We start from the raw sequence: 27,942 nt of genomic DNA, 5'->3' as shown, positions 1-27,942 counted from the left end.
CATAGCAAGTCTTAACAATATCTTAAAAAATCAACAATAACATAACAATAGAAATAAAATTATAGATTACTTAAAATAAATAAATAAATTACATTTTGAACATAAAACATCTATTAAATAATAATAATACTGAAAAATATAAAAATGTATAACAAATTGAATATGTTATAAGTATAATTGTAAACATAATAATAAAATAATAATATTATAATACATTGTACGGTTTTTATTAGACTGAATCGATTGTGAAAATAAAATAGATTCGAAACTCAATCCGATCCTAATTTTTAAAAAATAAAATCCAATCAGATTCGAATGAATGCAATTTTAATCAATTTTTAATTTAAATTAAATTAAATATAAACGGTTTAATTTAAATCAATTTGAATTTAAACACCCCTGCTATAGGCTTTTGGGTTTCACGTAAATAACCTCTTTTTAAATTGGTTGACCGGCAGCTAACTAGGTAATCTAATTATTAACAATATAATTAATTGAACCACGTCAAAGAAGATCCTTATATATAATAGTATTATAATTGTTGATTAATTAACAATGAAGAAATCAATGCAAGCATAGGCTTGTTCCCAGATTGCGTGCAGCCCCTGTTTGATTGACGGTCAACATGATGAATTCCGATTGTGTGCAACCCATGCTTACACGTCCAATATTGTAATTATTATACAAATTAAAAGCATTATATGTTAATACAAAATTAAAAATATGATCACCAAGATTCGAATTTGTAAATTCTTAAGTGAGTATGAAAAAATTATGTCATTTTGAACTATAATTTATTGGTTTAATTTAATACTTATATAAATGATTTACTTCACGACTTCTTAAATTCTTAAACTTTAAAATGATATAATTTAAACCTCCTTCAATAATTATTAATGAAGTTTAATTAGAAAATTAATTTATTTTAAGTCAACTATTTTTTTATTTTAAATTTTAAATCCTAAATTTAAATTTTAAATTCTGAATCATAAATTTCAAATTTTAAATTCTAATTCTAAATCTCAAACTCTCAAAAAAGCATAAAATAAAAAAATATCATAAAAAATAACTAATTAAAAATTATTTCTCTATAATTATTAACATATATATTCACACACCATGAGAACCATAAATATATAATATTAAGGTACTTAGTCATATATATATGTTTGAATTTTCAAATTTGGATCCCAATTAAAATCCTACCTGTCCTTCCATATTAGCCACAAATATATCCATAGATTTCCATGTTCTTTTGTGTGGCCTCCAATTATGTTGGATCCAATCATCCAACTACCAATCCAACAAAATTCAACATGTGCTATTTTATATTATTATTTTATTATTCATTATTTTGTTACCTACATTTCAATACTTCCCTTTCTTATATAATATCTTCTACTTCTCTCTATTCATCACTACTAGTCATTTTACTTTACATATACATGATCATTTGCACTAGCTAGCAAGCTAAAAGATTCGATCATAAATGGAGGGTATCAAAGATGATGTAGGACATGTTCCTTTGCTAGAAGCTGAAGAAGAAGAAGAAGAAGAAGAAGGAAGGAGGCCCTTAAGGTTAAGGGGTAGTTACCTTGGCATATTATTTGGCTCTACTGTTTTCCTAGTTTCAATGGCTGCACTCATCATATACCAAGGCCATGATTATTATGATGAAGCCAAAATAGAAAACAAGGGTAACAACAACAATAATTACAACAAAGTCCCTAGAGGAGTAGCTGAGGGCGTTTCAGCAAAGTCAAACTCTTTTCTTTCGGAGACTACTCCTTCTTATAATTGGACCAATGCTATGTTATCTTGGCAAAGAACAGCTTTTCATTTTCAACCTGAAAGGAATTGGATGAACGGTAATAATATGCACAAAATTATTATTATATATTCTACGTGTGAACTATGCTTTTTAAACTTTAATTTTATTTAATTACCTTATGGAAAGGCCGGGTGATTAATTAAAAATTTCTCTCCTTCTTGGTGTACTGGGGTTGCTGCTCTTGTTGATGTTCAAATTGGTTGAGTCTTCTTCAGATCCAAACGGTACGTTATTTCTATCCCTTTTACATATGAAGTAGCTAAGAAAATAAAAAATAGAAAGAGAATGGATTAATGAGGATGACATGTTGAGATGCAGAGTTAAGAAGTTGAATACTACTTATCCATCAGATACAGCTGGTAGTGAGTATTGATTGACCTGACGATGTTGTTAATGTGAGTAATTAAATATTGAATACTAATAATGCTAACCGAGTGAAGCTAATGAAAACGAAGACAAACATTGGCAATAATGTAAAGGTGATGGTACTTTTAAAGATAGATGTTAGTTGAACAAAAGGGATCATTTAATTCATTAATTGTCTATGACTAGACCATTCCTAACTTTTGATTCTTGTGTTTTGGATGTGGCACATACAATACTCACTCCAAAATATTGCGGAAAAGTATAGGAAACTAATTACTATGCCAACTGCAAGCAATTAATAGTAAATTTAATTTTAAATTAAAAATAAATAAATTTTTACGCTCACGAAAACACACTTTATTACTCAAATCCATAGCATTTCGAAATTGCGATCTTTTTCTCTTCTGCTGCTGTGACGTCGCCGTCCCCTCTCTCCATGCCATCGGTCTATCCTGGTCCTCCGCCGATCGTCACGCCGCCACACACTCCTGCCTCCTTTTCGAAACGCTTCTCACCTCGATACCCCTCTCCTGACGTCGCCTCCCCCTCATTCTTCGCGCCTCCGTACACCCACACCACCTTCCAAACGCTTATCATCGCGGCGTCCATTACCTCGCGCAAGAACAGCGCGGCCAACCACTCAATTCCTCGCGCAAGATCTTCTTCTTAGTTTTAAATGATTTATTTTACTAATTTTGGAGGTTTCTTTCTATTAAGGTTAAATATTTTTTTAGTTTTTAGGTAATTTTTTTAATAATTTTAAATATTTTTTTAGTCTAATGCCTTGTTTTGTTAAATTTTAAATTTTTTAAACTAATTTTGGCTACTTCATTTTTTTTAGATTTTGATTTTTTTTATTATTTTTAAAATTTTTTTTATTAAGTTTTGGATATTCTTTTACAACAACATTCTTCTTTGTATTTGTAGATTTTAGATGAATTTTTTATTTGTTTTTTATATTTTTTTTTCTAGATTTTGAATGTTTTTTTTGTTTTAGATGCTTTTATATGCGTTGTCTTTTTCGATTTTGAATTTTTTTTAAATAATTTTAGATATTTTTTCTTAGTTTTTGAATTTTTTTTCTAATATTTTTAGAAGTTTTCTTTTGTCGAGTTTTGAATTTTTAAAAGCAATTTTGGATATATCTATTTTGTTAGGTCTTAAATGTTCCTTTTTGTTATATTTTGATGTTTTTTTTTGTTAGGTAAACAATGATTTTTATGAGCAATAAGCTCTAAAATTGGTCCAATAAAATAAAAAAAAACACTCCACTCTCAAATTATTCCCTAAACCATAAAATTGGGATAACCATCTGCACACCTAATGAATTGAACATCCACCTATTATTAACTGTGCATGAGTAAACCGAATCAAAATTAATAATCATCCAATTAAAATAATAAACATAATCATTTGCATACCTATTAAATTAAACATCCGACATATTTATTGTTCACATTGTTTAGTATTTTCATTATCTATCTATATTTTTCTTCTTTTTATTAGGTTTTGAATATTCTTATTTTAATGATTTTAAATGTTTATTTTTATTTAATTTTTAATGTTTTTCGTGATAATTTAAATTCATGTTCTTTTCGAAGAGAAAATTTAAAAAGAAAAAGTTGGTAATTGGCCAAAGTTGAAATTTTATTATTGGTTAAATAAGGACAAAAAATACACTTGAAGTATCTTGGCACTCACAAAAATTATCTCAAATTTTGTTACAGTAAAAAATATTCTCAAGTAATTTATAAATGTGTCAAAAATGTTCAACTATGATAAAAAAAACTTGCTTCGTTAACAAAAATACGTGACGCAACTCACTAATTTCAGACTCTTATTTTTTACATAAAAAACTACGTTGGTCACATTATTTCTTTCTATTAACGTAGAACAATTTTATTCATAAATATGTATTTTTGTCATATTTTTAACTAATTTAAAAATATTATTTTTGAATAATAAAATTTAAGAATATTTTTATCAGCCACGGAATAATTTAGATATATTTTTAAGGGTTTATCCGAAAAATAATAATGGCCTTATTATTCATCAATAATTATATTAACTTAAATCTTATCAACAAACTATATTAATAATTACAAAATAATATGGAATATATAGATACACGTTTATTCTATTATAGTTATACCTACATATCTAAATATTTTAATTAGATCAATTATACATAAATAACAAAAATCAAGGAATAACTTTTTCAACAATAGATGCTATATATTTTCAAATTTTTTTTCTATATCTACACTCATTATTATGTCCACATATAATGGCGAAATATCTCTCAGTCACATTTTTTATTGTTCAACTAACATTCTATTTCATGCAATATAACTAATTTAATGACAGTGTGATAAATTTATCCTTAAATTTTAAAGATATTTTTTTTGGTCGGGTATAAATTCTCTCGGCCATTTTAACCAACATATTTCAATAATATTATGGTTTGCCTTATCTTCTATTTTCTTATTTTTCTGAATAATGCAACTAAGATAATTAATATTTTTTATTATTAGAATAACATTTACTCCAATTTTATTATTAGAATAAGTTAATTAAAAATTTTAATTAGCCAATACAATTCCCTTTTTTCCCTAAATTTTTTTCAAACTTCAATAAAGATATTATTGTCTAATAATTAAATCCATTGATCTACTGTTTTTTATTTTTGGTTTAATTTCATTAACTACTTCAAAGTCTCGAATCTTTTTGGCCTTCTTATTATAGCATGTTAAAACTTATAGCTGGATGACGTTTAGAAATTATGTAGAGCAATGGATATGCATACATAGATCTCGAAATAATATAATAAAAAACAACGAAATTTTGTCAAACTCTCTAATTTAAATATATACGACTTCCTAATTCTTATAATGCAATGGTCGTATAGTAGTAGGGTACTTCTTGTACCATACGAATCCATGCATGTTTCTTGTCGTATTGTTCACTTGTGTACACGTGAAAATTTTGTAAGATTTTAATAGATTATTATATCATATTAAATAACGCAACTTAATTAGCCGTGGTCATTTCATTAACTACTTGTTTCCCGTATTTATCATTATTGTACCTATCTTGATTAATAATTGGTCAAATTATTATGCTTGTACTTTTAAGATTAAAAACAGGAGATGGAATTTGAATTTGTATTTGATAACTCTTGAATTTGTCAAAGGCTTTCAAATCGTAGCAAAACTTCTTAACGTTGAAGATTTGTTTAGCTTAGGTGATCAGATAACAAATGAAACAAATTCTATTTAGACCATAAAATATATGTTTGACTTTTAGTTAACACCTATCTTGTATGGTATATATGCCCAACACTTCATGTTTGCGTACTCAAGCTATGTTCAGTGAATTGCGTTCCATATTTCATACCCGCACGGACATTATTTTTTAATTATAATTTAGAAGAGTTTAATTTTAATGTATTTAATAGTGTAAAATTTATTTAATTATATTTATTTTTTTAGATGATTAATCATATAATTAATATAAAAATTAGTTATTTTTGTTTATATAGTCTAGCATTACAAGATTAAAATATACATGTATAATTATTTTACATCGAGAATATATTAAAATTAAATAATAATTTAAAAAGGTCAATTTAGTTTTATCTTTATAGTCATATATAAAATATAGCCAAAATAAACAAACACCAAGATCAAGTCTAATATTGGATTATCAATTCACCACATGAAATGTATAATAAAATCTTTAAAAAATCACCCATAAGAATTGACTTTTTTGTTGAGAAAATTCCGGACCCTATAAGAGTTTTACTTTGAAAAACATTCTCCATGTGAATTTCCTTACATTTTTTTACTCATTTTTCCTTAGAATTCAACTAAGAAATCTTTTTTTGGGTTAATATTAATCAATATTTTGAAATTATTTTTTTTTATCTTGAATCATAATTCCAAACTTAAATTTATCAAAAACATAAAGGTTAAAAATCAATTTTATAATAAAAAATTATTAAAGATTTACGTCCAATTATTTTTAATTTTTATATAAAATTAATATCTAAAAATAAATAATTTAATATATTTAACTAAATAATAAATTAAATATAAACTAAAATTAGTTACGAATATAAAATATATATTAAAAATTAATAAAATCACACATATATTTATATAATAATTAATTTTTAACATGTCCATAATATTTTTTTAACTAAATTTTCGTATAAATTTTTTTAACTATTAATTTTATATAAAAATAACTATGTAGGTCCATTGTTTCACAAGGGTTGGTACCATCTATTCTACCAATACAATCCATTTTCAGCGGTGTGGGGTAACATCACATGGGGCCACGCAGTATCAAGGGACCTCATTCACTGGCTCTACCTTCCAGAAGCCATTGTCAGAGACATGTGGTTCGACATCAACGGTGCATGGTCAGGCTCAGCAACGCTCTTACCAGGTGGCGAAATCGTGATGCTCTACACCGGCTACACCCACCAACAAGTGCAGGTTCAAAATCTCGCATACCCCGCCGATGCATCTGATCCCCTCCTCCTCAATTGGGTCAAATACGCCAAAAACCCCGTCATGGTTCCCCCACCCGGCATCGGCCCAAACGATTTTCGTGACCCAACAACGGCCTGGTTCGGCCCAGATAACAAGTGGACGCTCACGCTTGGCTCAATGGTCAATGATTCTGGCCTTTCCTTGGTTTATAAGACAACTGATTTTATTAACTATGAGCTTAATGACCACTTCCTGCATATGGTTCCGGGTACGGGTATGTGGGAGTGTGTTGACTTTTACCCGGTTTCAATAAACAGGTCGGTTGGGTTGGACACGTCAGCAAATGGGCCAGGTGTCAAGCACGTGTTAAAGGCGAGTTTGGATGATACAAAGCTGGACTATTATTCAATTGGGACATATTTTATTGAGAATGACACGTGGATACCCGATGACCCGGATTTGGATGTGGGTATCGGGTTGAGATTGGATTATGGAAAATACTATGCTTCAAAGTCATTTTATGACCAAAATAAACAAAGAAGGGTCCTTTGGGGTTGGATTAATGAATCGGATAGTGAGGTTGCTGATATCACAAAGGGTTGGGCATCTCTTCAGGTAAATTAATCACATTTTTCTTTTAAAAAAAAAAAATAGTTTTTTTCTTTTAATGATCAATTTAGACCCCACTATTTTACTCTAGATAGTGGATACTCTTTACTTTTAAGGTCATATGAAAGCACTTAAAATTTTAAGTATAAAATATTAGATTTGTGTCTATACAAAAATATTTGGTCCAAACTTTAGACACTAACATTTGATGGGTAGATCTTTGATTGGAACATGTGGCACTTTTAAACATGTGCTACTGACCTACTGTACCAATTTCAATATGAAAATAATGCCTAAATTCAAAGGAAAAGAAAGAAAATAAAAAACAAAGAACTTTAGTAGCACAAAGAGTCAATTTTGAAAGTTTGACACATTGTAATTTAATCTTATAGATGATGGGTAAATTAATTTAATTAGTAAGAATTTCTGATCCACAAATGTTTGTGTTTTGGGTGCCGGAATCAGACTATTCCGAGAACAGTATTGTATGACAAGAAGACTGGAACTAATTTGCTTCAATGGCCAGTGGAAGAAATAGAGAGTTTGAGACTTAGCAGTCATGAATTTAAGGAATTATTGGTTAAACCAGGCACAGTAGTGCCATTACACATTGGTCCTGCAACACAGGTTTGTCCATAGTTATTGGTTGCATTGTTACAACTTGTATCTCACATTAATCATGATTTTACTTTACATTTTCCTGATTTTTATTTATTTATTTATTTTTTGTTGTTCAGTTGGACATAATTGCTGAATTTGAAATAGAATTGTTGGGATCAGAAGGGATTGTGAATAATGTTGAAGGGTGTGGAGTTGGTGCTGTTGAGAGAAGTGCTTTTGGACCATTTGGCATTTTGGCTATTGCAAATGACCAACTTTCTGAACTAACACCAATTTATTTCCGTCTTTCAAATTATGGAAATGGAACCTCAACTACTACAACTATTACTACTTCTACTTCCTTCTGTGTTGATGAAACTAGGTACTATTAACTAATGAATCATCATCATTCATATTTGCCTCTTCCTTTATTAGGAGAAAGTGACAAAATATATATGAGTTGTTGTTGGATAATAATGCAGGTCATCAAAGGCACCTGATATATCAAAGCAAGTTTTTGGAAGCAAAGTGCCTGTTCTAAATGATGAAAAACTATCATTGAGAGTATTGGTAAGTGTGTGGTTTAATTTACAAGATAATATTTAAAGTGGATTCTCAAAAATCACACATAAGTCAATATGGTTTATTAAACTGATAAAAGATTCAATATTTTCAATTTAGTTCTTGAAAGATATTACAGTGAGTCAAGTTGGTATGTTAACTTTTACTAATGTGTCACTAATGATCGCTGACATATGAGGCTGTCACATGACATGTTAATGAAGGTGCCACATAGTACTTAATGGTGACATATCAGTAATAAAAAATTAATAGAGGAATTAACTTTATGCACATTAATATTTTTAGAAACTAAATTATATTAATTCTTTCAAAGACCAAATTAACAAGTGTGTGGTGGAATATTAACCTAATTTTCATGACAATTGAATGTCTATTTATATGATTAGGTTGATCATTCAATCATCGAGAGTTTTGCACAAGGAGGGAGAACTGTGATCAGTTCTAGAGTTTATCCAACAGAAGCAATCTATGGAGCTGCAAGATTGTTCCTGTTCAACAATGCAACAGACATTAACATCAAGGCCTCCCTTAAGATTTGGCAATTGAACTCTGCTTTTATACGCCCATTTCCCTTTCACGACACTCAATGAAATTAAATGCCAAAACTATATATATACATAATTGCATCCCATAAAATAACCACTGAAAAAATCATGTGGTAAAAAGTTTAAAAACCATGTATCAAATTGAGTTCCATGCTATTATTGTTTCACTGTTTCTTAGTTATCAGTTAATTAATCAGTATCCTATTAATTTTTATATTCCTTGATCCTCATAAGTCATAATCCTATGTGTATATCAAAAGGAGAACACTCAGATAAAAATGTCTAGAACGTCTTTTTTTAAAAATGTTTTCATGTTGTATTTTAATTGGTTTCTATATAATTTATTCAGTGTTCCTCATCACATATTATTAAATTCTTCAAAAGATTTTCTTTCCAAAAACAATAAAAAACATTTAATTTGGACTAAAATAAAAAAGGTAATAGATTAACTATTAGATTTTTTTTAAAAGATTATTTACATAAAAAAATATATCACATTCATCAAAATATATATATATATATATAATAAGTTCAAGTCTCTTAAAATTTTTATAAATAAAAAATAATTAATTTATATTCGTACAATATATAAAATAATTACTATATTATTATTATATTATAGATTAAGATTCACTAATTTAAATTTTTTTTATTTTTAATATAAGCATTAGAAATAAATAAAATTTTTATAACTAAATGTAGTGTAACAAAATATATATAATATTAATTAGTTCTTAAAAAATTCTAAAAAAATAATTTCTTTCATTTTAGTAAAATAACAATTTATTAAAGTAGACAAATTAATTATTTTCATCTCCTATACAGTTTTTTTAAGACATAAAAGTAATTAATTAAGACATTTGTTAAGATAATTAAAGTCACTATTTCATTAAATTTTTAATTTAAAGAAAAATCCTAGTTAATTTTAGTATAGAAATTTTGAATTTGAAAACATTGATAAAAATTATGTTGAATTTTGATTTATTTGACTCTCATTTAAATTAATCACTACATAAGTTAAAGTTCTGTTTTGAAGTTATATTCGAACTTTAATCTGATTTTTAAAGTTTCAATTTACTTAGTTTGATTTTTTAACTTAGGTATCCGTGACTCATATTAAGGTTTTAAGTGTTTAGTTAAAAAAAATAAGGTAAAAAAATTTCAATTGTCACATCAAATAATCGCTAGAATGTATAATGTAGCAGTCGTTAGTCCATCTCAACATGTCGTTAACGATTTTGTAAGACAGTGACAAAAATAAGATTAGGAACCAATGTGAGTCTCATAACTATTAAGTTGGGAAACTAAATTGAGTAAATCGAAATTTTTGAAATTAGATTGAAACATAGTTGTTAGAACCCAACAAGTGATCGAACCGGTCAAGCTACTGGTTCACTGGTTTATTGGTTCAACCGATAAATCACTAGTTGAACCGATAAAACCGGTCTCACGTAAATATAAAATATAAAATAGTTAAAAACTTAAAATTAAAATTTGAAATACATATCTTCACTAACATTTTATGAAGAATCAAGTCTCAACTTCTAAAAATAACTAATATAAAAAAATCATAAAATTTTAATACTACAATAGTATCTTATTTTGACACAATAAAAAAATAATTAATTCACAAAGTCTATCATCTAACTATAATATCAGTAAATTTTAACACTAACATCAAAACAAATAACCTTAATTACAATTCTAGCAATAAAATAGATCAAGTAAATTAATAAATTTTTAGTAAATTTTATATTTATATTAATAATGGCTAAGTAGCAAGTAGAGGTTGCTTTTGCTCCAAGGTTCTTGGTTTGAGACCTTGTGGAGACATTTTAAAATTTTTTCAGCCGATCCAGTTCAATTTTTATAACTATGGATTGAAATACGAACATAATTTTAGAGACCAATAAGTATTATCTCTTTGTTGATAATTAAGTTGTTTTAATAGTAATTAAGATCTAATAATGATTTATAATAAAAGAAGCATTATTCTTTTGCAACAATGAACATATAGTAGTAGTTATGGGTGTTCATAGATTAGATCATATCCATATAAATCCACAGTATTTATCCATATCTAATCTGTAATTTGAGGATATGATCTAATCTATAAGATGATCGGATCCACACTCTAATCAGATAGAAGTAAATATATTTAAAAAAGTAAACAAAAAAATTATTGACTTTTTTATAAAAATAAAATTTTTTAATATTTTTTATTTTATGGATATATTTGATATCTGATCCAAACATAAAAAGTGCGAATATCGAATTTGATCTAATGAGTTTAGTGCGGATTGGATCGAAATTTCAGTCATATCCCATCTGTAAACACCCTAGCAAGTACTAAATACAAGAATATTTAATCAAATATTAAAAAAAATTTACTTTAAAACAGTTGGACTTTTTTTGCTTATATATATATATATATATATATATATATATATATATAATGTAATAATAATAATAATAATATGATAATTGTTTTATATATCACACAAATATAAACATTTTTTTTCTATGATCTTAAGAAAGGTTTTGTAAGTCCCTAACCTTGTTATCGATTTTTTTAGTGTTAGCCCTCATATTATCAATTTGATTCATATATAATTCGGATGATAAATTATTTGGTGACGTGCTTCTTTTTTTACTGTGATATACTTGTTTATTATTATTATTATTATTATTATTATTATTATTATTATTATTATTATTATTATTATTATTATTATTATTAAAAAATAATAGGCCAAATTATTGCCATAACATAATAGAAGTATGGAAGTTTATCATTCTTCTCTAATGGAGGAAATAAAATTCTTTTCAATAGTTTATTTAACGTTCAGTAGAATAAAAATAAATTTTATTAGAATAAATTTTAGTACGAGTTTAATATTTTTATTCATCATAAAATATTTATAGAATTACTCGTAAATAAATTTTGAAAAAAAAAGAAAAAAAACCATGATTTTTAATTTTATTTTTAAATAAACTTTATTTTTAATTTTAAAATAAATTTTATTTTTATTTTTTAATAATATTAATTTTTACTACGAGTTTAATATTTTTATTCATCATAAAATATTTTATAATTACTCGTAAATAATTTGAAAAAAAAAAGAAAAAAAACCATGATTTTTAATTTTATTTTTAAATAAACTTTATTTTTATTTTAAAAAATTTTATTTTTATTTTTTATAATATTAATTTTTACCGTATATAATTATTCAATTATTTTTAATCATATCAAATAAATTACTCTTAATAAACTTTTTTGTGTTTCAATTATCTTTTTAAAAAATAATTAATTAAAAATAATTAAACTTTTCACAACAAAAATAATAAAAAAAATTATGAATGAAAAAAATTAACCATCCTGATAATTTTTTGTATTTTTATTCATATTTAATTATAATATAAATATAATTTAATTATATTATTTTATGAATGTGACTATAGATGTAGATAAAATTTAGTTATATTACTTATATATAGTTTCATTGTATTGTATTGCTTATAAGTTAGATTAATTATGACAATAGAATTGTTCTTGTATTTTTATATGTGTGACTAATTGGTGGTGTTAAAACATTACTCTTAATTATAAATAAGGTTTATAATTTAAAAATCAAAGACTCAATTAAAAAGATATGAAAAAATATGTTAAAATATCTAAACTCTTTAAAATAAAAATTCGAAATTCAATTAAAATAATTTAAAATTTAAACTCAATAAAAATGTATATTCAATGTGTTTTGTATTAAATATATTTAATAACCTATTATATCATATTGGTTGAAATTAGTTTTTATAATGTTAATTTTTTAATAATATTTTATTAAAAAACCATCTTTTCAGAATTTTTTAAAAATTAATTAATATTATATATAATTTGTTACATTACATCTTGTTATAAAAAATTTATTTATTTCTAATGCTTATATTAAAAATAAAAACAAAAATTAAATTAGTAAATTTTAACCTATAATATAATAATAATATAGTAATTTTTTTATATATTATACGAATAAAAATTAATTATTTTTTTATTTATAAAAATTTTAAGAGCTTGTTATATATATATATATATATATATATATATATATATATATTTGATGAATGTGATATATTTTTTTATGTAAATAATCTTTTAAAAAAAATTTAATAGTTAATCTATTACCTTTTTTGTTTTAGTCTAAATTAAATATTTTTTTATTATTTTTGGAAAGAAAATTTTTTGAGGAATTTAATAATATGTGATGATGAACACCGAATAAATTATACAGAAACCAATTAAAACACAACATGAAAACATCTTTAAAAAAAGACGTTTCATGCGTCTTTATCTGAGTGGCTTCCATATCAAAAGAATTACCAAAATCAGTCATTAGTATAAAATATATGTTAAAATATAAATACAAATTAAAAATAAATTAAACTACAGTTGTATTTATGTATAAATACAATAGTAGCTAATTGTGATTTGCGAATAACATTTTTAGAAAAAGATTTATGTCAAATACTTTATTATATATACACTTGGTGGCACTCAGCTTTCTTCAGAAGCAATAAAAGCTACTTTTTTTTTCCTTTTCTTTTTTGTGACTAATATAATTCTAATATTCAGTTGGAATGAATGACAGGACCGAATTCCAATGGCAAGAAAGAAAATAAAAAATTCGGATTTTGACTATATGCAACAATGATATTAATACTATATAATATGATTTGATTCCTCGTCCTGTAGTTCAGCTTAGAGTGCGCCAGAACTAATCTCATCAAAGTAAAAAAAAAAAAAATTAAAAAGAGGTATCAGGTTAAGATATTACAACAATTGAGCTTAAATTAAACCCGTTTCACGCTTTACAAGGTTCTACTTTATCAGATTCTTGATTATATTCCACCACGGTTTGGTAATTTATAATTTTTAATCTAATGTTAGTAACATGGAAAAAGCAGTTTCTAATAATAATAGGGTTCTAAGTGCAAAACAGAACAGAACAAAAACAAAACAGAGTGTAGCATTATGATTATGATTATTATAATTATGGAAGAGCATATATACTATGGAAAATTGAAATTGTGGGCTTGGTAGTTGGTATGCAGAGGGAGATTTTTATTTTGTTTGCAATATAATACAGGAATAAAGGCTGCACATAAATTATTTAAGTTGAAAAATGAAATGAACCATATTCTATGGTTGAAATGACCAGATCAACTTTGGTATCACATGCTTTGAGTGATGTGATCCATTATGAAATAAAATTGGAACCAATTGATGACTAAACATTAAAGAAAGGTTAGTGAGGTGTAAAGTAATAATATTAGCAATATAATGTAAGTGATGATTCTCTTGTTGATCATAAGGTGAGGTTATATAAGGGGTTGGAAGAAAGCAAGATTGAAGCAATTTCGTTAGAAAAAGTTTGAATAGATAAAGAGGTACTACGTACCTGGTTGCAGCAACCTCGAAGCTAGTTCAAACTAGTGGGAGGTTGTGTGCAGAGAAAGCGCACATCAATGGCTCGTGGAAGAATTCAGTTGAAGAGAATAGAGAACCCGGTTCACAGGCAAGTTACCTTCTGCAAGCGCCGAGCTGGGCTTCTCAAGAAGGCTAAGGAGCTCTCTGTCCTTTGCGATGCTGAAATTGGCCTTGTCATTTTCTCCGCACATGGCAAGCTCTATGAACTCGCCACTAAAGGGTATTACTCTTACTGCTTTTACATTGCGGTTACGGAACAATCTGTTGATAGTTGAGATCTGTTAGATGATTTAATAGATTTAATTAAATTATTATTTAACAATTCTCAACTATCAACTTTATATAAAAATAATTGCACGTGAGTTTTTACTATGTATTATTGTCTATTTAGAAGTATGTATGTTGACATCTATAAGATTCTTGCATGCATGCATATATTAATAGGTGGAAATTCAAGTGCAGTCGACTTCACGTGAAGTTGATAGCTGAAGTCGTTAGATGGTTTGAAGTCGACTTCACGTGAAGTCGACTGCATCTGAGTTTCCACTGTATTAATATTATGGTTTGTACATTTAACTTGTGTGATAATAATAACAATAATAATGATAATAATGTGTACGTACATGTTTATATGTGGAAAAATAAGAACCATGCAAGGAGTGATAGAGAGGTACATGAAGTTTACTGGGGCGGCTCAGCCTGAAGAACCACCAACTGAACCGCATCATCATCCTCTTGTATGCCTCATCTCTCTCTCTCTTTCTCTTTTATGTTAATTAAGTAGCTACTAAGTGTCATGTTATTATTGCTAGCTGCATAGACCAAAGGAGAATTAAGGAAATTAATTAAAGGCAATAAAGCAAATATGCTGTTAATTAAAGAGGGAAAAGAATATGGGAATATAGCAATTTATGGATGTTGTTCTTTAATTTTGTTTAGTATTATGAGGAGTGGTGTGGTATTAGATGCGGCTTGGTGCATTAAGTCATGGAATAAAAATAAAAATATATAATAATGAGTATAGTGATATGTGATTGCACTAAAATAATAATAAATACATATGTAGTAAAAGTTGTGATCATGGAATGTTTTCTTGTCTGCACTCTCCATTACCCTTTTGACACATAGGGCCTAATTATATTTTATTCTATAACCATAAAACCTTGTAATTCTATGAGACCTGCCATATTTTCTTACCACTTAAGTTAAGGTGGTTTCTAATTAAGTTGTCATGAATTCATGATATAAAAAGATATTAACAAATAACAATAATGGGAAATAAAGATATGTTATTTTCTCATGCATCCACTATATAATTTGATCTTTAGTGCTATACACACACATTTTATTTGTCACTCATTTTTTGAGCATATATATTATTACTGCTAAATTAACAGCTTCCATGAATCATAATCAACAACAAAAACCAGTAATTATAGCTAAAATCAATAACAGAAGTGTTTATGTTAAGGTCTCAAACCAGTTCTTACAGTTTATTAATTAGTTTATTTGGATCTACCAATCTAGTTTGCAAACCTAGAGTTAATACAACCAAGGAAAATATGCATGATTTGATGATATACTATGTCATTCAATTTTATATTATTCTTTTAATGCCTAGAATAATAGTTCCTAATTCAACTTTAAAACAATCTTTAGTTTCAATTTATTATTGCAAGTAGTGCACTTTTGTACATTATGAAGAGAGTTGCACGTAGTACTAAAAAGGAAGAAAAGTTTCATATTCATTATTATATATTAAATTAGACTGTTGCTTGTGTATATGTAGCTGGATCTTTTAAATAATATTGAGATTAACTAAACTACTAAAAATATCCCAGCAAAGATTTAGATGCTTATAAAATTATTTTTAAAAGATTAAAATAACAAAAATATTCACAAAAGATATGAAAATGTATGTGATCAAAATAATCAAATACTTGATATATATTTTAAAAAGGAATTTTAAAGATCGAATTTCGATATAAGCATAACCAAACCAATAAAATGTTTTCATCTTTAAATTTTATAGTTTTGACTTTTGAGCCAAGTGAATATTTTTTGCGTTATTTTAATAGCCATTTTTTTTAAAACAATAAAAAATGTTTAGAAATGAGTTTCGTTCTCACTTTTTATATGCATCTTCTAAATCATTGTCCATATATTTTTTTTAAATTTATTTATTAAATATAAAATTCATTTGTCGCTTATAAAAAAATATTTTTATATTTTAATTACGTCCCCTTGAATAAGAGTTTTTTTTGAGTTTGTATATATTTGATATAAGCATTCTTTTCTTTCTTTCTTTCTTTTGCCTTAGCATAGAAAAAATGTTAGGACTCACATATAATATATTTGACTAAATTACAATATAACAAATTTTAATTATTAATTATAAATAAAATTAATTGAAAATAAGTTTCCACTTATAAAAAAAAACTATCCATACCAAATATATATCTTTCATCCTTCATCGCCAGTATCATTTATACAAATTTATCCAATTAATCTCATACTTTTCCAATATAATAGGTGGATATACTATTCACTATATAAAGAAAAACGAGAGCCTTTTCTCTATTTAGATGGTATGTACTACTTATCATTTTCATTTGGCATTGATAGATGAATATAATTAGTTAGAACTAGGCTCCATATATTGAAAGAGAAAAGTTTGAAAAAGCAGAACAATGAAAGAAAGAAAACTTGCAATTCAAGAATGAATGAAAAGTATTGATACTAATCTCAATTACATTACCAATGAGTTTCTGCCTCTATATGATGACCTAAAATAACAGCAGATTCATAACACTAATGTTAATTATTTGAGCTCAGAATTAATGTGTCCGCTAATTAATTAACACGGTTCCCGTAATTAATGATTTAATTGTCTAGGATGCTAAAGAGGAAGCGGATGTTCTAAAACAGGAAATTGACACATTGCAAAAGGGAATCAGGTACCAAAGAATACCAAGTACTGTTTATTACACACGCGGATGAACAATATAATCATCAGTTAATATTGTTTATCCTTCATGAGATTTATATGTGCATGTAAATTTCATTAGATACAAAAATGAACGTTATTTTCATGTCTGTTGTCGTAGTTATTTGTTTGGAGGAGGAACTGGGACCATGACAATCGATGATTTACAAATCTTAGAGAAGAATCTCGAGACTTGGATTTATCAAATTCGCTCAATGAAGGTACTAATCAATAACAAGCACGTCCATGATATATTAAATTAACTATATATTAATTATTATCTATTAGTTAGCTTCAATTTTGATATGAAATGAGTAGTAATCCCCAGTTTGCATATATATGCACATCAGATGAACCTCATGTTACAAGAAATTCAAGATTTGAGAGACAAGGTTAGTGTAAAATCATTCAATTTCAACATTTCTTCCTTTTTATATTATTTTGAAAATAAAAATTTAAACAAAAGAGAAAAATTAAAGAAACGTGAATGTATGTGTATTATTAATAGTATATGTATTTTGTTAACTTGATTTGCTGAATCAAATTTTTTTTCTCTCTTTTGCATTTGAAGGAGGGTACACTCAAAGCAGCAAACAAGTTTCTACATGATAAGGTAATTAATTAATAACACGTTTTTCTATTCATTAAGCACAACTTTTCTTTAAATTGAAAAGCATGTGATGAATAATTAATTAAGGTAAAGACTCATATGCAACTATCTGTAAGTTTTCACGGTTAATTAATTATATATGATTTGGTCAGAGAAATCTAATACGCATGATATATTACATTATTATTTTACAGATTTTGGAGAATACAACTGCATTTACTAACTTTGCTCCATTTGCTACTGACTCAACTTACCCACTAACTATACAAGATGGGATTTTTCCAGCTCTAGGAAATGTACTTGGTTAATCAAAATTATTATGTCATATATGTTTTAGGACTTATTAAAGAACTAGATGAATATTAATGTGGTGTATAATTACTTAGACATTATTGAATAATGTTGTATGAACAATATATAAGATTTGCCCAGTGGTGTATGTATGTGCAACATTGTGTTGTTGCAATACTATATATCTAGAATAAGATTATCATGTGAAAAATAAGTATGGCTTCTATTATTTTACACCTTGTATAATTTCTTCAATAATGTCCTTTTGACTGTATTTGTGTATGTAAAATATTTTGCGTGGTATATGAGGGATCAAAGAAGTTAAAAAATGGTAGATAATATATACATGTAGTTCTTTTAGCCTTATATACGATGTACTTAATTATTTTATATTTTTCAATTTTTTATTGTTTAATTAATTATTATATATTGTATTATTATTTCGCTTTTTTATATATGTATATTTTCACATTTTGATATATAACAATAATATTTTCTTATCAGTACCTATTTTTAGATTGACAGGGATCTAACTATTTAATAAGTATTTTTCCCATCAATTTAAATTTTAAAAATAAATCATTTATAATATATATAGTATTAAAATTTTTATAATTTAAAAATTTAGAATTTATTTTTTTTATTTTATTCTAAAAAAATATTTTACACATTTTATGTAAATTTAAAAATAAAAATTATATGAAAAAATATATTAAACATATAATAATGAATATTCGTATGTTTTCCCTATCAAATAATAATTTTAGGACAAGTAATTTTATATTGTTGTCTAGAAAGTAGAAATACAGTGCTTTATGGGTCAATAATCTTCAGCCGATAACTTTACTGTATGTATACGTGTCACTGCTACTATATCCTAGAATTCCCTTAGGCTTTAGGCTGTGTTTGGAAGTTTTAATAAGGTGATTACTTGCATAAATATTGTAAGCATACATAAAATATAGAGGGTGAGAGAAATCAAACATGTAGACTCCTCCCTTTTTTTCTCCTTTGAAATGATGAACACACTTTTATATTGAGAAATTATTGAAAGCCAAAAGTTTTTAGTATTTTTTATTATTATTATTTTATTAATATAAATATTAAATTATTTTTAATAAATAAATTTTATTAATTTATGTGTATAAATTTTTTAAAAATATAAATATAAATTATATTAATTCATGTGTATAAAATTTTGATAAATATAAATATAAATTATTACTAATATAATATTAATAAAAAAATAATTATATTTACTGGTTACATAACATTGTTTTTTTATACGGTGTTTGAACATGTATGTGAGTATTTTTCGCTAATAAAAGATGCAAAAGAAAAAAAAAGGTTAAGAAAAGAAAAGAGAATAACTAAGGGAGTTTGTGTTTGAGGGACATTATGGTTATGGTGACAGAGCTTAGTAGTGGAAGGCCATGCAAGTTTTGGTGCTTGCGTGATCATCTCTTCCATGCGCATTAGATACCTTGCAGCCTAGCACCATGATTTCTGCATAGCAAGTTTGAGCACAAAATTCTATGAATGTATCATTGCTTATAAAAGTTTCACTTTAGGCCCAAGCTGCCAAGTCTATCCGTATATGTGAGAGATATATTTATAAGAATGGTGAAAAATCGTGTTCAAGAGTTATACTTTTTAAATTGATTTTATATATTTTTAAAAGTTGTATTTTATCAGTTTCATCTCATCAAAAGAGTTTTATATTTTCGGGAACCTTATATATATTTCTATGACGCTCATTTTTGTAAGAATTTTTGTTTTTGTTTTCGTGGACTTTCATATAATTTTTTTATTTATCTTATGTTATATTATTTTGGGTTAATAATAATTGAATTTTATCTTTCTAAGTCATTGTAGATATTTTGATAATATATCATCAAATTATTTTTCTTAAAAAATTAAATTGACAAGAAAAGTACATAAATTGTTATACATTACTAAAAAAATTATTTTTAGTAGTTATTTATTTTATTTTTAACAACAATAAAATAATTACTAATATATTTATCGATAATTAATTTAATCATCTTATGCTTTGTAATAATTAAAATGTTTTAGGGATAAATATATATAATTGCTAATAAAAACTTTTTTAATAACAGCAAAAAATATAGAATTACTATTATAAAATATATATAGTACTAACAAAAAAATTATCTAATTGCTACAAAAATATAAATGAAATAAAACATATAATAGTAATGATGTTATTTTTACTAAAGATTTTTCAACAAAAATAATTTTTGTTGTAGTGATATATATCTCTAACAATTCTCTAAAATAAGAAATTTATACAATTTTGTTTTTTTTTTATCTCTACACTTTTTGTAAGAAAAATGAAAGATAGAGAATATTATCTTATAAAATAAAGAATGATTAGTGTAACTGTGTAAGGATTTAATTGTATTTATGATTAAAAAATAAAATGATTTTCATTGTATTACTAACAAATTTCCCATTAAGCCTTTTGTGCCTATAAATTTGGATGGATAGGGTTAATTAAATTAGAAAAGTGTGTGTAATATATGCTTTGAATAATTGCACCAATTTTATATGATCTTTATGAGAAATGTTAAGCTATCAATATTTTTTTTCTTATATTTATTTTGTATTTGAGTCAATACTAGCCAATTCTATATTTTTCACTAAAAATGTTGATATCCCTTAACAATTAAAAAAAATAAAAGCAAATATTTAAGTTTTGATTTATTTAAATATTATATCTACGTTTTGTTACTAGTTTTTTAGTTTCTGTGAGCACTAACAAGTATTTGGGTATTACTTAGCACTATGTACATTACAAAATTGGTTACTCAATCCTATTCTATTTCTTATAATCCTTTCCTTATATAGCCATTAATTAGTTGTGGTTGTTAATTATTGTGTATTTATAAATATCTTAAGCACAACCTTTGGTGTAACTAATCCAATTCAGTTTTAGTTTGCTTCACTTTCTTCTCAACTTTTCTTACTCACTATTCTCTCAAATCACCTTTAATTTTTGATACATTTCATGGCATTAGTAGAGAAAAATTCTAATTTTATGACTGTCATGATTTTTTTTTATAAATAACACCACAAAAAATTAATACCTATTAGAAACAAATTAGATGAGTAAAATTAACTATTTTTATCATTGCTGTGTAAATAACTTGATAATCATCTAAAAGAAGACAAGATTCGACTAAAATTTGATGATAATAATGTTGGCAAGCTCGCTGAAACCGAATCAAAACGCTACAAAAAACAAAAAACGCATGATAATCAACTGATAACCTGATTTTTGACTTCTATGAATACATCTTTCAAGACTAGAATGATAGGATGCAAATATATGCGTATGAGAAAAGGGATAAGATTCTTGAATATTTTGGTTATCTCTGCTGCTAAATATCTCAAACAAATCAAACAGATTCTTTACTCTTTAGCTGCTATTGGTCACATTGTCATTTTTAATGATCATCTCGAAGCTATTATTAATGGTCTGATCTAAATGAAAAATATGATGTGAATCTCCTCTATTCGACTCAATGCAGATTATTCTTTATCTCTTATTTATGAGATTGAATGAATGTTACTTGATGACGTAATTTGAGTACAACACCAAATAGAAAGTGTATTAGTCCTTTTAAGTAATAAAAATAATGAGTAAAGTATTATATTTACAAAAAAAGTGTCAAATATTGAAATTATTTTTTTTAATTATTATTTAGATTAACAGAATTTAGTTTTATTGCTGATTTAACTGTGTGTTATAGAATGCAATAAAATATAAACAGAAATTCTGAGGGACCAGCAAATATATTAAGATCTAACCAGCAAATACGTTTTTATACTAGGACTGTCTCACGCGCTATCACAAAAGGCTTTCTCTCACGCTCCTCTCTGAGGAACTAGCCACGCTCTTCTACGATCGCAGTTTCGTTGACAAAGCTTGAAACTTCACTTTTTACTCTTGGATAAAATTTTTTTTTCTGTCGCTCATTCCTTTTCAGCTGCAGAACAACTCAGAATTTTACTCTCTCGCTCCATGTCAATGATGGAATCAGTGTTAGAAGAACAGAATATTGAAGTAAGCAATTTCTTCCTCTTATAATTTCATGATTTTTGTAATGATTTTCATAGTGCATCAATGAACACAATGATGATTATGATTATGAATTTCTGAGCTCGCAAAGCATGTTATTTTTGTTTTTCATAATAGAGTTTAAATTGAATGTATAGAATCCAAATTATATCTTATTCAATTTTGATTTTCATAATGCAACAATCCACAATTAACGCAAACCAACTGTTTGATGAAATGACTAAGACAGAAAATATAAAAAATGTTAGTGTTTCTTATTTGTTGTTTTGATTTTTCAGTGTAATTTAAGTTATGTGCTGTTGTTGTCTTTTTATATTTCACTTAGTTTGGCCTCCTAACAAAATAATAATTTATTAATTTATATGAAATAAGTATAGAAATAAATAAGAAAGAAAAATAGATAATAAGACGAGATGCATGCTCAATGAAACTGATATAACCTTAGCTGCTAAGAACCTGAAGTAGAAGTAGAAGCATCAAATTTGTACTTGTTCTATAAGAGTAAACATGTTCTATGATTTTCTTGGAGTTTGAGCTACATAATTTCCAAGGGTTAGAAAAGTGAGGCTAAGCTAGTTAATAGGTAGTGTTGTGTTTTATGTAGTTATTTTGTTTTAGTTGGATTTGTGATGCATTCAAATGCGGTCTGTTGTTATAGGTCCTGTTTTACATTCTCTTTTGTACAGTTAGTTTCATAAAAGCCTAAAAGTAACTAAAGTAAAAAAGTGCAATCAATAGAGAGATGAACAAACAAATATTTGGAGAGATATATAGAGAGAGAAGGAAAGAGACTAATATTTAGTACTTAGTAATATGACATGTTTCTTATGATCTTATGACTCATGATGAGTAGTTATGGGATTCAAAAAGGTATGCTATTTTTTTTTGACAAAAAGTTGTATTCTAACTTTACAAACTAGTTAGCAGTTAGAGAACATTATAATATTGTATGAACATTAAACAGGGGACTATCTTTGTAATTTTGCACACATGAATCAGACATTTTGCACTTATTTTAATCAGATTTTGCACATTTTACTCAGCATAGTTATGGCTTACATGTATATATGGAAAGACTCCTAAAGGCATTATAACAGACCAATGTCTCAGAATACGAGTTGAAATTGAGAATGTGATGCCAGAGACACGTCATAGGTTATGCATTTGGCACGTTACGAAAAAGATTCCAGAAAAATTCAAAAGACACAAGAGATATGAAGAGTTACAAAGTGATTTAAATAATATTGTTTGTGAGTCTATTTCAGAAGATACATTTTGGACCGTTGGAGCAAACTTGTGAAGCGAAGACATAGTGATATTAAGAGCAGCCATGATCCAAGTTTGTTGAATCCAAAAACAGAGAAGTTTGATGATTTATGCTCCCATTCGAACAGTGCTGCTCAATTTGCTTCCCAAACAAAGGAAACAAGTGATATCTTACATCGTTATCTTAATATGGCTATGGCGGAGTGTCAAAAGTATGTTGTTAACTCATCATCTAATGCCAATGAGTTAGATAATTTACTTACATTAGAAGACGGTGGTAAAGATGCATTGTCCATTTTTGTAGGAGGCTGTATAATAAGCATTCAAGATATTAAGAGCCCTCCTTATGTGTCCACTAAGGGTCGTCTAACAAATAAGCTAGGATCTGAAAAAGACAAGATGATAAAAAAGAAGACCGAGGCAAAGAAGAGGAAAAGTGAGATAACCGAAAAAGAGGCAAAATATTATTTTATTTTTGTTACCCATGCTATTTTTTTACAATTATTTAAATAGACTTTAGAGGTAGAAACTACTTCTTTAAGGTATATATAAAAGATAATCAGTTGTATTTTATAGCCATGCTGTTATTACTTACACTTGAATGATAGCTTTTTCTATTGTATATAAAGGATAATAAACATATTGAAAATAGTCAAAGTTTCTCTTTCAACGAACAGGTTCATCCAATAGTTTGTGATTTTTGTGATTTATACATATGAATTTTATACATGTGATCTAATATCTTTGTTTTTTCTTTTAAATTATTTCAGATTCAAGATGCTAACTACCATGTTAATAAGGAATTTGAATCTGATTCAATGAGAAGATCAATGGGAGAATTCATGTCCTTATTGAACTCAATCCATTCATACTAATTCTCAAATGTCAATTGATAGCAAAATAATGTCGAACCAAAAAGAATTTTATTTGGTAATACATTAAAGAGTTCAATTAGCTGATGATTCATGAGACAATTATTATTTTGGACAAGAAATAATAAAATTGATTAGTTTTATGTGTGCAAACTACTCATCATCATAGAATGGCAACTGATGATGATGATGATCCATCACTGCTTTCAAACTCCAATACAGCAACTTGCTGCTCCTGTTATTCTATTTATCAGTAATAATAATTAATGTGTATATATAACTATATTAACTAGTATCAAATTTATAGTTTGCTAACTTACCCAATTGGACAAACTGCAGTTTTCATCTTCCAAGATTTTTTTCTAAATAAATTAAAATAAGTACCAGTTGATATATTTTCTCTTGGATAAACAAAACGTAGCTGATAACTAGAAGTAAAAAGAATTCAACTTAGAAATGTGCATTAATTGAAAGAATTCTGGATATTATAAGCAATCATCAATTTAAAAAAAAATTATATTAAATTAACAAGATAAAATAAATAAAACAAACTGTTGGCCTTTGCTTTGATGACTCCTGTGTCAACTTCTTTTGAGTTTTTCTTTATCCCAATAAACAATTCATGGTGGTGGAGGCCCCATATAATTTTCTTTATCTCCGAATGTGTCTTTGTGGTAATAGATAATCTACAAGTAAAATAATAAATGTAATGATTATCATAAAAAAGAAATCAAAAAAGAAAAAAAGGATACGTACATTAGACTAATTACCATCAAAACATAAAGACAACCATCAATACTTAATGTATTTTTTTTGAATTTTTGAACCCCTTTCATAAGTTCATTATGTATAAATCTTGCCCAATTGTATCTTGTGATATTCTCTACATCCACAATGGCACGTAAGTGCTTTGGGAATGTGACAGCGTTACTTGTTGGTGCCAAAAATGAGCTAATAATGAACATTGTAAATGCTCTCCTAAAGTAATCTCTCTCTTTGGATGTTGAAATATTACATTCTCTTGAACGTAATACTTATTGTAACCATGGACTTGTCACAGACTTGAACGGGGCAACTAATTTTTTTTGCTCTGAAGTCCAATCTTCTTCTTCTGAAATTTTTTTACCAATTGAAGGTAATCCTAGAGTTAACCCAATTTTGTCTGTTGTCACATTGATATCCCCCACCACTAATTCCAGTTTGCTTGTTGTTGTGTTATATGTTTTAGCAAGTGCGAGAAATAATCGCCTTTCAATTTTCCAATCTTAAATAGCCTTCATGGATGAGAACCCCATTTTATCAACTTCAAGTTTTTGCTCTTTTGTATGAGAATTTATTGTTGTAAAAATCGAAACGGAAAAACAACGACATTCTATCAATTTCTGTAAACATAAAGTAAAAAATCTTCACCCAACTTTAACCATGGTTTGTTTGGAAAATAATAAGAAATAACAATAATAATAAATCTTATTAAATTGGGTACAAACTATGCTAAGTCATACGTGCAAAATCTTATTAAACTGGGTGCAAACTGTGCAAAATTTCTTTTTAAATGGGTGCATACCTGAGATTCTAGTTCTTCAAGAATTTTCTGCTACATTTTTCTTCTAGTTCCTGTTTCAGATTTCTTTGTATTTGTACTTTTTCGCGGCATTTTAATATCTGGATCTTTTTCCATTTCAAATAATCATTGCATATTATTAAGAAACATATTATTAACACAAACACATATAAAAAACCTAGTAATCAATTGTGCAGTAGTCATTATCAAAGCTCTACCACAACAAAGCTGTACTAACAACTGAGATAATAACTTAATGAATTTTTTTAAAGATTTATAAATTAAAAGTTTCAGTAATATTACTATTATGATTCATCTGCATTCAATGTCATGTGTTTAACCTTTAACACTCCAACATATTCTGGAAGCTTTAGTGTTCAGGCTAAAGAAAAAGTATCACCCCAGAAAAGTAATAATAAAGGTAGAAGAAGAGAAGAGTTAAGGATTGTTGGAGGGATAGGTTCTTTTGCATTTGCTCATTTCATTGCGGTAATTTGTCAAATAGGTGGTGGACAATCTACTCATGAAAATGATGTTGCTGCGTCTTATCATGTTAAACTTCGGCTTCAATTTTCAAAGCTCTACCACAACAAATCTCTACTAACAACTGAGATAATAACTTAATGAATTTTTTTCATAGATTTATAAATTTAAAGTACCTAAGTTTCATAAACAAAATATGATGAATCAAAATCAAAATCAAAAGAAATTTTATTATAGAGTACTTAAAGATTTTTCATGAATAGATAGGAAATTGGGTGCCATTATGAATTTTTCGTTGCATGTTTTGAATGCATACAGAATGATGGACAGCAAGAAGGTAAGAGTTGAAGAAAGCAATAAATGAACAAAAATCAAAACTCATTAACCTTCACGCATTACTAGAAACGAAGGAGAATGGATAGAGAGCTGAGAGATGGTGTTGCAGAGAGTAACGCTGCTGCTATTGGAGACGTTACTTAGGATGAACAGCGAGCTCAAAAATGCTGATTCGTGTTGAGCGTGTTGCAGCGCTGAGAGCAATAAAGATGACGCGCAAAAATGTAGAGGAGAGACTATGTAAAATTTTGGAGAAGAAGAAGAACAAGTGGTAAAGGAGCGTGAGTACACGCTCTTTATATGTATTTAGGCTTTATTTTATTTGAGGTATAAAATTATTAATGTTGGTTGTTTGCTGTCCAAAAGTTGGAAAACTGTTGTCCAACGGTGCTCAAATATAAATAGTAAAAAAATGGGTAATAAAAAAATATTTGTATGCAATAAATTATAGTTGTTAGGACATTTGATTCTACCACATTATGGAATTGAGTGTGTTTAATTTAGTGCTACTCAATGTATTTGATATGAATTTAAATTGGTCAAGTTTTTTAATGTAGTTTTTAGGAAATCAAAAAATTCTCTCTTTCTCTCTCTCATATATATATATATATATATATATATATATATATATATATATACTAATCTCTTAGCTATAACTCATGTGAGTAAAGGATTATATTTTTATGAAACTTTATAATAATTAAGTAAATTATGTTTGTCTATCTCTAATTTTCGTTTAATTTATAGTGTTTACAATTAGTGGTTTTATTTACAATTTCTTTTTCAAGTGCATTGTAAATCAACACATCATTTAAATGGTGATCAGGTATCTAAAAGTATTAATTTCGATTATACACGTGATTCATAACATATATAAATCATTGAATAAAATCAATTTAAAACATATCAATTCAC

General features: G+C 26.6%; 2 protein-coding genes across 3 annotated transcripts; both read left to right on the top strand.

Moving 5' to 3' along the window:
- Positions 1–1,369: 1,369 nt before the first annotated feature.
- On the top strand, positions 1,370–9,393 carry LOC130969916 (beta-fructofuranosidase, soluble isoenzyme I-like). Of its 2 annotated transcripts, none has more exons than XM_057895834.1 (7): positions 1,370–1,868; positions 2,047–2,055; positions 6,455–7,311; positions 7,771–7,932; positions 8,043–8,287; positions 8,388–8,475; positions 8,874–9,393. In XM_057895834.1, the coding sequence occupies exons 1-7, from the start codon at positions 1,490–1,492 to the stop codon at positions 9,075–9,077; spliced, it is 1,944 nt and encodes a 647-aa protein (XP_057751817.1). In that variant the 5' UTR covers positions 1,370–1,489; the 3' UTR covers positions 9,078–9,393. The 2 variants fall into 2 exon arrangements, with proteins under 2 accessions (XP_057751817.1, XP_057751818.1); XM_057895835.1 differs by having other exon boundaries at positions 1,665–1,868; positions 1,958–2,055.
- Positions 9,394–14,433: 5,040 nt separating this feature from the next.
- Positions 14,434–18,638, top strand: LOC130969968 (agamous-like MADS-box protein AGL12). Its single transcript, XM_057895891.1, has 7 exons — positions 14,434–14,737; positions 15,164–15,254; positions 17,413–17,474; positions 17,625–17,724; positions 17,854–17,895; positions 18,075–18,116; positions 18,308–18,638. The coding sequence occupies exons 1-7, from the start codon at positions 14,556–14,558 to the stop codon at positions 18,419–18,421; spliced, it is 633 nt and encodes a 210-aa protein (XP_057751874.1). The 5' UTR covers positions 14,434–14,555; the 3' UTR covers positions 18,422–18,638.
- The last annotated feature ends 9,304 nt before the right edge of the window (positions 18,639–27,942 follow it).

This window comes from Arachis stenosperma, chromosome 3 (genome assembly GCF_014773155.1).
Source record: "Arachis stenosperma cultivar V10309 chromosome 3, arast.V10309.gnm1.PFL2, whole genome shotgun sequence".
NCBI classification, from domain to species: Eukaryota; Viridiplantae; Streptophyta; class Magnoliopsida; order Fabales; family Fabaceae; genus Arachis; species Arachis stenosperma.
Note: the sequence above shows the minus strand (reverse complement) of the source record. Positions and strands in the feature narration are given on the sequence as shown.